The sequence below is a fragment of the Vicia villosa genome, linkage group LG1 (genome assembly GCF_029867415.1).
Source record: "Vicia villosa cultivar HV-30 ecotype Madison, WI linkage group LG1, Vvil1.0, whole genome shotgun sequence".
Taxonomy (NCBI): Eukaryota; Viridiplantae; Streptophyta; class Magnoliopsida; order Fabales; family Fabaceae; genus Vicia; species Vicia villosa.
The window spans coordinates 115,747-128,481 of record NC_081180.1 but is presented as its reverse complement, the minus strand read 5'-3'; the positions used below and the strand labels follow the sequence as shown (position 1 = coordinate 128,481).

The 12,735-nt window shown below is 36.1% G+C and overlaps 1 protein-coding gene across 1 annotated transcript; it reads left to right on the top strand.

Annotated features, from left to right (window-relative positions):
- The first annotated feature begins 5,235 nt into the window (after positions 1 to 5,235).
- Positions 5,236 to 9,515, top strand: LOC131644050 (kinetochore-associated protein KNL-2 homolog). Its single transcript, XM_058914439.1, has 6 exons — positions 5,236 to 5,311; positions 5,384 to 5,463; positions 8,563 to 8,636; positions 8,783 to 8,927; positions 9,034 to 9,187; positions 9,286 to 9,515. Exons 1-6 carry the CDS (start codon positions 5,236 to 5,238, stop codon positions 9,513 to 9,515), a joined length of 759 nt encoding a protein of 252 aa, XP_058770422.1.
- Positions 9,516 to 12,735: the final 3,220 nt, after the last annotated feature.

Sequence of the window (12,735 nt, the reverse complement as noted above, 5' to 3'; positions counted from 1 at the left end):
TTAGCAGGAGGAACAGTATGATACTTCTTATTCTTAGTTCCATGATATTTCTTAGGTTGTGTCACATGCTTCTTGGTGTGTGTTATGTGAAAACTTTGTGCATGTGATGTGTGCTTAATATCATGGGAGTGGCCAGATTTAAATTGGTTATACAGAGGCTTGTATGATATTTTCATATCATCCACAGATTCAAGCTTGTATGGGATTTCACCCTCATAACCAATGCCAACTCTCTTGTTCCCAAACACAGCATATATCATAGAAGCTAGCTGACTTCTGCCAATACTTCTAGATAAGAACTTCCTGAAACTTAAATCATATTCTTTCAGAATATGATTCAGACTGGGAGTGGATTTTTCTGAATCAGAAGGAGATCCAACATTATTGCTTTTTCAACTCAAGCTTCTTAGTTTCAAATTCAAATTGCTTTTTCAGCTTTTTGTATTTGATACTAAGATGAGCTTTTAATTCAAGAAGCTCTGTTAGACTGGAAACTAACTCTTCTCTAGATAGTTCAGAAAATACCTCTTCAGAATCTGATTCTGATGTAGATTCTGATCCATCATCTTCTGTAGCCACCAGCGCAAAGTTTGCCTGCTCTCCTTCAGAGTCTGATCCTTATTCTGATTCAGAATCATCCCATGTTGCCATAAGACCTTTCTTCTTATGAAACTTCTTCTTGGGATTCTCCTTCTGAAGTTTCGGACACTCATTCTTGTAATGTCCAGGCTCATTGCACTCATAGCAGACAGCCTTCTTCTTGTCAGATCTTCTGTCACCAGAAGATTCTCCTCGTTCAAATTTCTTTGAACTTCTGAAGCCTCTGAACTTCCTTTGCTTGCTCTTCCAGAGTTGGTTTACCCTTCTGGAGATCATGGACAGTTCATCTTCTTCTTCAGATTCTGATTCTTCAGGATCTTCTTCTCTAGCCTGAAAAGCGTTAGTGCATTTTTTAACATTAGATTTTAAAGCAATAGACTTACCTTTCTTCTGAGGTTCATTAGCGTCAAGTTCAATCTCATGACTCCTCAGGGCACTGATCAGCTCTTCCAAAGAAACTTCATTCAGATTCTTCGCAATCTTGAATGCAGTCACCATTGGGCCCCATCTTCTGGGCAAACTTCTGATAATCTTCTTTACATGATCAGCCTTGGTGTAGCCTTTGTCGAGAACTCTCAATCCAGCAGTCAGAGTTTGAAATCTTGAAAACATCTTTTCAATGTCTTCATCATCCTCCATCTTGAAGGCTTCATACTTCTGGATTAGTGCAAGAGCTTTGGTCTCCTTGACTTGAGCATTTCCTTCATGAGTCATCTTCAAGGACTCATATATGTCATGGGCCGTTTCCCTGTTAGATATCTTCTCATACTCAGCATGAGAGATAGCATTCAGCAAAACAATCCTGCATTTGTGATGATTCTTGAAATCTTTCTTTTGATCATCATTCATTTCGCTTCTCGTGAGCCTTACACCAGTAGCTTTAACAGGATGTTTGTAACCATCCAACAGAAGATCCCATAGATCAGCATCCAGACCAAGAAAGTAACTTTCTAATTTATCTTTCCAATACTCAAAGTTTTCACCATCGAATATTGGTGGTCTGGTGTAACCATTGTTACCATTACCATTGTAGTATTGCTCAGCTGAGCCAGATGTAGATGTTTGAGTTTCACCAGCCATCTTTTACTGAAGCGTTTTTCTCTTCCTGAATCTTTTCTAAACACGGTTAAGTGCTTGCACCTTAGAACCGACGCTCTGATACCAATTGAAGGATAGAAAAACACTTAGAAAGGGGGGGGGGGTTTGAATAAGTGTAGTCTTAAAAACTTGAACGGTAAAAAATAAATTGCACAGTTATTTTTATCCTGGTTCGTTGTTAACTAAACTACTCCAGTCCACCCCCGCGGAGTGATTTACCTCACCTGAGGATTTAATCCACTAATCGTAACAGATTACAATGGTTTTCCACTTAGCCCACGACTAAGTCTTCTAGAGTATCCTGATCACAACCTGATCACTCTAGGAACAAATGCTTAGACACAAGCTAAGACTTTCTTAGAGTATCCTGACCACCACGTGATCACTCTAAATACAACTGCTTAGACACAAGCTAAGACTTCCTAGAGTATTCTGATCAACACTTGATCGCTCTAGTTACTTACAAATTAATGTAATCAATTCTAAGAGTATTACAAATGCTTCTGAAAAGCTATAATCACAACAGTGATATTTCTCTTAAAGTTTAAGCTTAATCTCACTAATATATTACAGCAGCAATGTAGTGAGCTTTGATGAAGATGGAGTTTCTGAGCTTTTAATTGAACAGCGTTTCAGCAAGTTAATATTCACAGAATTTGGTTCAGAGTTGTTGTTGTTGTTGTTCTTGCTTCTCATCAGAACTTCATATTTATAGGCGCTTGAGAAGATGACCGTTGGGTGCATTTAATGCTTTGCGTATTCTGTACAGCATTGCATTTAATGTTTCACGCTTTTGTCAACTACCTCGAGCCTTGTTCACGCTGTGTCTACTGACGTTGCCTTTAATAGCTTCCAACGTTCCTTTTGTCAGTCAGCGTAGCCTGCCACTTGTACTTTCTTCTGATATGATGTTTGAGAATACAATGTTTGAAAATCATCAGAGTCAAACAGCTTGGTGCAAAGCATCTTCTTGTCTTCTGACCTTGAAGTGCTTCTGAGCGTGATACCATCAGAACTTCAGTGCTACTGCTTCTGATCTCAAGTTCTTCTGATGCTTCCATAGACCCATGTTCTGATTCTGCCTTGACCATCTTCTGATATCTTGCCAGACCATGTTCTGATGTTGCATGCTGAACCTTCTGAGACAAAGCTTCTGAGCGCTGATTTGTGCATACTCTTTATATATTTCCTGAAATGGAAATTGCAATGTATTAGAGTACCACATTATCTCACACAAAATTCATATCCTTGTTATCATTAAAACTAAGAATATTGATCAGAACAAATCTTGTTCTAACAAAGATTTCGTCATGTCAATCAATATTAAAATCGTGGGGTATTGCAACTAATGACAAGAATTAATCATGCTTACTTTTGAAAGAAAATGCCAACAAGGGCTAAATATAGCTTTAAAGAAAATCTTTTAAAAAGGGATTTCAAACATAAGAAGTTTTTTTAGAAAAAGATATGAGACTTTGAAAATTTAAGAAGGGGAGGAGATGAAGAAGCTATCCTAGTGCGTAAAATAAAAGCTAAGGAAAAGAAAGATCTGACCAAAATAAGAAGCCAACACTTGACCGACGCATTACCACTTGGGGATCCAAATGAACTTATTGTCCTTAGCACCGCTTGAACGCATCATAAGATTCTAACGAAAATCGGGCAGAGTAACGGCTGTATATGGGCAAAATCCTTATCACGGCGCCTTGGAATTAACCATCATGGGCTTTCGAGGAAATACCTGCACACATAAACAAACAACAATCCAATGCCAGACAGACAGAATAACAGCAGAACAACAACAGCAGAACAGGGTCCAGAGGTACTTAGTCCAACAAGTCCAGGTCTCCAAAATGCTCAGAATAGTAACCAATAGTCCATAGAGAGCCTTATGTATTTTTTAGATTTTAAGTTGTTTATTAATGTTTTAGCACAAAAGTAGAGTATGGTCCAAGTGGACAAAAAGAAAATAGCGGAAACATAAACATACGTCCAAATGGACAAAGAGAAAATAACAGAATATAAACGTCCAAATGGACAAAGAGAAAATAGCGGAAACATAAACATACGTCCAAATGGACAAAGAGAAAATAGCGGAAACATAAACATATGAATAATAAGATAAAGCATAAAGTGAGAAATAAATAAAGAACAATACAATAAAGTGCGGAAATTAAAGTCAATTGTTAGATGTTAAAGATAACCATCTTGAAACTTGTCAAGTATGTTATCAAAGTTAGTAATAAAGATCGATAGTGAGTGAAGGATGTTCTCGGATTTAAATTCAATGGAACTTTATCAGAAGCTTGATAAAATCATAGCGACTACACGATAAAATTCCATAAGTCTTAAATCAGCCGCATACAATTCTCTTCCATGTTTGATCTTTTTAATCGGGACACGAAATGTTGCGCTATGTTAAACAGATCGCCAAGTGATTTATATAGAAATCACCCTACAACGAGGCCGGTCAACAATTTATGTGCTAATGCATGCGAGAGAAGTGATATATATATCACTTTCCGAAAGCAATACCGCACGAAAAGAAAATAGGTAGTGGTCTCATCTTCATCTAGAATCCAAAAGAATTCTCGTGATGTTGAAGATTTTCATCGATCAAAATAAAAAGAAGTGAAAGATGGAACCATATTCCAAAGCTCCTTCCATATCTAAGCTCAATCACATAATATTGCGGATTCGGATTTTCATCCTATCGACGCCCTAAGTCCATTGATATTAGAGAGGAATTAGGCCTCTAACTTGTGATTCAAAGAAAATAAGAAAAGAATGGATTAGAAGAAGAGAGATATTGTAAAATTCACAAATTCTCACCAAATGGATCATCAAGTATTAAATCAAAGAAAAAAACTTAAAACAAATTTTAGTATTTTTTTATGTTATAAAAAATAATAAAACTAATACTAATATAGATTTTTTTTTGTATTTTTGAATATATGAAATAAAACCTAATTGTAAAATATATTTGGTATTTTTATATTATAAAAACACAATGAGTATTAGAAAAACTAAAGACAAAATGAATGGGCTTTTACTTGATGGAGGCCCAAAGGTCCAATTGAAGTCAGCCATGAAGGGTGTATGATTAGCAGAATGGTGGGCATAGTAATTCGGATGGGCTGCTTCATTTAAGCCCATACTGAGATCAAAGCAAACTAACCCTAGAGAAGCAAAATACTGATCCGCCTCTTGTAACTTTCTTTCAGTCCCTTGTTCCACGCTCTTCTTTCTCTCTGCTTTTTCTGTTTTCAACCTCTCTCTTTCTCACGCTAAAATATACGCTTCCAGATTTTCCTCTCAAAGTAACATCACGATGAACGGTTTGACAAATCGCGGTTGTGAGCGGTGTTGTGCGAAGTTGCCTCAGTATTGATGACGACGGATCGTTGCGATGTTCGTTGAGTCGTTGAAGACGTCGCGGATACGAAGCTGTGTCAGTTTCTACGGTGTGGTTCTGTTTTGATGAAGGTTTTGTAGTGTGGAGGATAAGTGTGTTCGGTTTTTCACGGTGGCTAGATGATGGTGAAGAATCTGCTTAAGCAAATCGGTTTTGAAGATGAGTTCGGTTTGAAGGTGGATCAGCAAAGTGAGGAAGGTTTGGAGGAAAGTTTTCTGGTTTGATCTCGGTTCAGAGTTTGTTGAAAAGTTTTGTGTGAGTGTGTTGTAGAGTTGAGTTTCAGCTCTGTAACTCTGGGATTGGAGGAATTTGCAGATTTGGTTAAATGTTTCGTTTCAGATGCGATGAAGGTATGGTTATGGAGATAGGAAGGTTGATATGAAAAAGGTTTGGAGGAAAGTTGATTTTCAAATTCAGCAGAGTAACAGTGCTAATTTTCCTCTCTAAATCTTCTTAATTTCGAGCTCTTAAGGCAGCAAAAGTGTTGTTGATTTAGCTTCAACAAATGCTCAGAGAAAGTTCATGAATTGAACCTCCTCCTGAGCTTGAGTGAGCATCAATTAGGATTGTAAAGCGTATTGGATTTTTGTTTGCAGATATTTAAAGGTGAATTGAAGAATGGTTTGAAGGTTAGGAGGAAGCTGTAGTGATTTTAGCAGCATAACGTTGTAACTTTTTCCTCCCCTGATACTGATGCAAGGCGTCGGTTTTATAGGCGAATTCTGAATTCGATACGTGCGGAATAAAAAACCTCAAGCGTGTAGGAGGGTGGTGAACGCATGCTGGGAATGAGAGGGAGGAAAACGTGACTCACATCTCTGCAAAATATCTCCTTTTTTTCGGTTTTTTCTGCTATCGTAAATGGATTTTTCTTTTTCTGGGCTATTTGGTTTGAACAAAATGTAAACAAGGATGTAAATTAATTACAAATGGGCTGCAGCATGAATGTTCATGGGCCTTCTTTTTTAATTGCACCAATAAGAAATGGAACAAAAACAATAACAAAAAATGAATTTATTAATTCTAATTTTAAAATTCAACTTAATTTTAAATTGAATTTTAAAATCGAGGTTATAAATCCAAAAGGTTAGTAACAAAAATTAAAATAAAAAAACATAAATATACATGTCATATATATTTATTTATGAATAATGCTAATTATCGCGACAAAAACAATAACGAATTTCGCGACGTGTCCCGCATTTTCAATTTCTCTCTATTATTAGTATTGTAGCTACGCCTGCTCCCCCAATAAAAAAAACAAATTTTCTTTCATCCAAAGCTAAATCGAGTTCATCCTTCTCTCTGGGAGTTCCACATCTGCTTTATTGGAAACGAGTCCAGTCCATGGTTGTTGCGTTGCGTTTATATGTGTTGCTTCCATGGCTGCCGTCAAGCAAATGGCTATTGAAGAAGCTAATGCCAAAATATACCTTTGCTCTGTGCGTCACTTTATTACTTGAATAAATTTACCATGACTCAAATATGACATGTTATGTAGTTTTCAGTTTGAGATCAAGCATCCCTCGGCCTTTGTTATCATCAGACTTAGTTTTTGGGTTGGCATGCCATGATGTGTTTACCTTTAGAGGGTGCAAAAGTTATGGCGGTGGCAATTGGTTATTTACTTGTTACCCCATGCTTTCTTTTTTATTTTAAACAAATAAATGTAACTGCAATTATTTTAAAAAATTAAATAATAGTATAAAATAAAATAGCTTTCGTGATATTCGTGAACAATACTGTTCGTGATATATAGCACTACTGATTTTCATGGTTCGTCTTGACGAAAAACCTTAGCATTGAGATGCATATGGAAAGAATGACTTGAAATCTTGAGAGGGACCAAACCCTAACTCAAAGCACGTTCAGATGAAAACATAATCACTTGATGCGCATGATCTTTGAAGTTTAAGCCATTAAACTTCCATGGATAACCAATTGATTGAGAGTCGATCCCCAAAAACCCTGATTTTAGGATAGGAGATAAATGCTATTGGCTCAGCACCTACAATGCACAAAAAGACATATTTTTGGTATTTTGATTAATGGTTAGTAAACATGATAACTATAATAACTATAAATACAAACAAAGAGGTGCCTAATGATTCCCCTGTAGGTGAGCTCAAAATGAGAGAGGCACAATAGAACCTCGCACATGATCTTCATGTGATTTAAACAGAGCCTGGGATGCGGGATCTTAGGGTCAAAAATTGGGGTATGACATACCTAAACAACAAAATCAAGGGGAAGAAGTATTGATTTTCTTACCTTCGAATAGATGCGACTCCACCAGAGCAAATGTCTCACTATATCACAAAAACCCTAAACATTAATCAAAATAACAAAATCAATTAATTTAATTTACACAAATCTGACAAAACCCCTAACTACATGATAAAGAATGGTAACAATACGAATCTTCAAAGTTCTCATAGAAAACCAAAAGGATTTAAGAAAAACTTGGCGGCAAAATTAGAATAACATATACGAATAGGAAGAAGCTGAAATATTAAACCTAGTTTAGGGTTTAGGAAGAAGCTGAAATTTTTTAATGTGAAATGTAACTGATACGCAAGTAATTATTAGGGTTGAATATGAGAAAGGTCTGTGCATATTCCAATGTTGTTTCCACTTGTGCATTTGGAATGAGTTTTTTGAAAAAAATTAATGTGAAATTTAATTAATAGGTTAGTAATGATTAAGATTATGAAATTACATTTAGGGTAGGGGTATAAAATATGGCTCTTAAACAGGTTTAATTAAGTACTAAATTACTTTATTATATTAAAATAATTAACTAGGAAAAAGAAAATAAAAACTGTAGGGGGTGTCAAGATTTGGACAGGTGTGCTACAAGCAATGATATCAAAGTCCAATTAATAAGAATCCAGGAAGAGTTTATATATATATATATATATATATATATATATATATATATATATATATATATATATATATATATATATATATATATATATAAAACTTATTAGACCAAGGCAAAGGATATGATTCGGTCCACCACACAAGTCATCATAGGTCAGTCCAGATTTATTTATAACATTTATCTCCTTTGACATATCATTATCTATTATTTCAGCAAAAGTAAACTTGTATGTTATATCAAGAAAAAGAAATATAATTAAAAAAATAATAGTATCAAAACAATTGGAAAAAAAGGAATCATGAAATTAGAGTTGAAAATAATGGTTATTAGACTTGTTGTGAACAAAGTTCCCCTTCTCCTCTGTCGAGTTTCGACATAGCCTTCTTCGGCGAATTCTCTTTCGCCTTCACTCCGTCGAGCGAAGTTCAACAATGGCAGACTCGAGTTCCAATGCCACCAACGCAGGCTCTCATTTCCTACCATCGGTTTACTCTCTTTTCCTTTTAATTCTCTCTTCTCATACTTCTTTTTCTCTCTAATCTCACTTTCAATCCATCTCTAGGTTACATTATTCGGCTGGTGGCTCGTTAAATCCCCAGATAACCGTTTATGCATCTCTGGCAACGCTTCCAGAAAGTAACTTCCACTATCACGTTTGGCTTTTCATATTGTCTGATTATTCAACTATTTTCTGTGTTAGGTTTGAACTATTTAGGGTTTGTTTTACATCATATCAAAACTTATAATGTTTTAACAAACTCACATTTTATATTATGATTCAGGGGAGAAGCCGTCCGCGTGTTTAATTCTTCTCCTATTGTCGAAAGATACGATGTGTATTCCCTTAAGAATGCCGAGGGTATATACATTTTCATTAGGGGTATCATCAATGAGGAACGCACCCGCGAAAAAGGTTTTACTCCTGAGGTTTCTTTTTATAACTGTCAATGTCTTTGCTGCTTGCTCTTGCAACATGTTATTCATTTCATGATCTTGAGTTTAAGTGCTACCTTCTTTTCTACTTTATGCTCAGATTTTCAATAGTTTTTACCTTGGCTTTCCTCCAAACTGGGAAACTTGTTGGGTTTTACATTGTATCAGAGATGAACAAGTAGAACCTGGTACTGATTCAGTCAATGCTGCTATGGATAATGTATCTCCAATTTGTCAAGACATTTTGTTTGACGGTAAATATTTTGATGATAGCTGTAAATGATGTGTCCATGTCTTAAACTAGTTGTTTTTTGTTTTATCATTTAAGTAGTTGTTTTGGTTGTTGTTGCAGATGAGGAAGAATCCATTTCTGTTTTGTCGAAATTGCCTGAAGAAGCCCCAGAAAATAACCAGACACCATTCCCTGGAGATGAATGCCAAGTGTCAAAGGAGACGAGTGGGGTAAATGTTGTTTTAAAAAATGGATTCACTCCCTTTAAGGCTATTATTACATATAATTTAATTGCAAAGAAGGCTATTATTACAAATAAGGCTAGTTACAAAAAGACTATTATTACATAATTTAATTGCATTCTAACACCTAATTAAAATAGGTATTTTAAATTATTTTCTTAATAAATTATTTTAAAAGATAGACGCTTATTATTGATTAACTTGATGTTTCTATTTTTAAATATGATTTGTCACAAAAAAAAAAATAGAACATTTATTATTAATTAATTTGATTTTACATCTTTATAATAAATTTCAATTATATGATTCTATGACTATGATTGAAATGTTACAATCAAGATATATTATTTTCATACTTGGTGGGTTTTCTTTGAATTTTTTATAATGAAAAGAGAAGGAGATATAAGTAAATGCATTTAACATTAATACCTATATCTAAAATAAAGTTGAATTAGAAAACTGAACTTCAATATGATAAACTAAACAGAAAATCAAGTGCAAGTGCAATAGCTTAGAGTCTGTCTCTAGTAAATTCCAGAACAGAGCAAGGCAGCTACGTCTATGGAAATAGTAAAATAACATAGTTGTAAAGTCATGAATAGTAATAAGAGGAAGAAAAAAATGAAGCCACCAGAAAAAAATGAAATCCATTGACTAAAAATAATAGATGAAAATGTATAAACAAACATAAAAAGAAGATTTCCATATTTGCATGAAAATAGATTGCACGAATTAGTAGAGGAATAACTAGACAGGCGATAGTGGGATGGATCAAGATCCGATACTATACTTATGGAGACTCTGAATGATCGTGATCGTGTGAGTTAGTATCAGATTGTACCTTGAGGATGTTCTCGTTTCGTGAAGTGTTAAGTTGGCAATTTTGCATGAGTGTCTAGAGTGAGACTCATGTGCGATCATGATATCCTGGTCATCATAGCGAGTGGCTATCATGTACCATTAGTGACTGGTGATGGAATATGCGAATTATATCTTGGACTAGTTTGATGTGTGACGTATCTGGTAGAGTGTCTGTAGATACTCTGAGTGAAGAAATGTCAATCTTGGTAAAGCATAGAAATTTTGGTTTGAGAACTGCTGAGGAGTCTATAAGAGAGATGTTCGAAATACAAAGTGCAATTTCTTGCATTGTGGCTACACTCCGACCGTTGGAAGCACTGCAATGAAGGATGCAGCCGCCGAGGAAGTCAGTTTAGTGTCTGACTCAGAGGTGGAACAAACATTAGATGACTGTGTGAATGGAGTGTGGCTATGGGAGGTGATACTACGGAAAGAGAATAAAGGTGTATGGTTGGGTAGAAGTTGTGTAAAACTGCAAGAGTTATCATGAGCTGCAGTACGTTTTTGAAGGGTTTATTATACCGGCTAAGCAACCAGACTTGTTGGAAGGGAAAAACATAGCAGTTGTACGTTGTGGAAATCAGTGACAAGGACGAACCTCTAAGTCAGCGAGTATTTGGGTTTCAATGTCATGAGATCGAAACGTGTGCCTAAGTTGTGGTAGATGAACTATATGGAATGGCAGAGTAAGTAGAAGCTTGATTCTGGAGAGTACGCAACTTCGAGGAGTAGTAGTCGACGATGGATGTATATGGAGTTCTGGCACGTGTTGTAATTGGACAACTGTAGATAAGGAATTATTGTGTATTAATGGAAACTAAGTGGATTATGGATATAACGTGACTCAGAGGATTTCAAGGTGTGTGACTCATTGGAATCAAAGTAGCGCAACGGATCAAGGAAGAATCAAATAAGTCGGAGGCAGGAATGAACGGACCATTTGTAGGATTTTATGTTGGGATGAAAGTATCTTCCTAAGGGAAATTTTCGAAGCATCGTTTCGTTCATTCTAGTCTCTCAAGGATCACCATAAACTCGAGAGGTGTTGTCAATGGGCCGGCTTGGGAATACGTTTTGTGGATGGCATGTTGTCCAATGTGTTTAGAGATCATCAGTTTAGCTTGTAAGTCATAAGGGTTGGACATAGTATCGTGACTGCCGAAATGCTGAAGGCTAGAGAGGACATTCAGTTTCCGCAAGTTCTTTGTGGTTATGTCTTGTGTACTATGATTGTGCAAGAAGACTTGGACAATGTTTACAGGTCAGCCGCTGAATTTTGCCTCTCATCAGTAGGATCTTGTGTGAAGTTGTCGAGTGTCAAGGCTATAGTTGCAAGATGTTACCCCTTCGCGGTTTACGGTGATAGTTGTTATGTCTAAACTGGAGTAAAGGTTAAGGTAAGGAGATTTAGTTTTATAAGTAAAGGTAAATTTGGGACAATCATCCTAACACTTTGGAAACCGGAAGTTAAGACCAAAGAAATTGGCGATCACCTAACAACACTGTATGGATTATTGTGGATAGTAAATTGAAGTGTCTTGGCAAAAAGGAATTCTTGAATGGGAAGTAATTCAAGGAGCCTGAGTAAATCAATAGTGTGAGTTGAACAAAGGTGAGCACAACAGAGTTTGAACAACAGGTATCCAACATGAGTGAATTATTAGGGTTTCTGAAGTTCTGGAGATTCAGTGCAGAGCAATGAAGGTCAAAGACCCTGGAAGGATCTTTCCCCAGGTATGTCAAGATGAAGTACCTGAATAGACGTGTTGCCTGACGGTTAAGGTTCCTAATCATGTATGGTGGGACACAAGTATTTTGGTAGATTATGTTTCTTTGTATGAAATGACCCTCAGACAGAGTAGTGAGATTATCTAAAGAGGAATTTGAGTAACATTCTTTCCCTTGATTGGTTAGATATGAGGGGTTGGTTTTCGGGGTGAACAGAAAGAATTCGAGGACGAATTCTATTTAAGGGGGGGGGGGGGGGAGAATGTAACATCCCTCATTGTCTAAGCATGATAATGTACATATGAGGAATTATTGAGAAGAGACAAGTGGATTAGTTAGAAACAAAAGGGAATTAGTTAAAATGAAACTACATGGCAAGGGTGTAAATATCTTTTAGTTGAAGGGTATTGTGGCCTTTAAACATGAGTGCATGGAACTTAAGACATGTTTGGTAAGATAGTGTTCATAAAATCAAAATTTATGAGAGGAAGAAAAGAGGAATAGCTTAAGAGCAAGAGAAGAAAGGAGTTCATACCTCCATTTTCGTATTCCATCGTGCAGCTCCACTAAATCAGGTATAACTCTATGCTCGTAACTCCGATCGTAACGATTCTGGTCTCGTTGGAAAGCTAAAAAAATTCTCTTCGATTTGCATACATGGTTCGCATTTATAGCTTCTGCTTTGAAGGAGATATGTGAGTTTGAAGTTGGATGATGCATGCTGAAATGAGTTATAAAG

Bases quoted from the DNA above. Each gene is read 5' to 3' on its own strand.
- LOC131644050 (XM_058914439.1), top strand. From the start codon at position 5,236: ATGGTGAAGAATCTGCTTAAGCAAATCGGTTTTGAAGATGAGTTCGGT. The intron at 5,464-8,562 runs GTATGGTTATGG...ATCCATCTCTAG, and splicing joins TCGTTTCAGATGCGATGAAG to GTTACATTATTCGGCTGGTG. The intron at 8,928-9,033 runs GTTTCTTTTTAT...CTTTATGCTCAG, and splicing joins AAAAAGGTTTTACTCCTGAG to ATTTTCAATAGTTTTTACCT.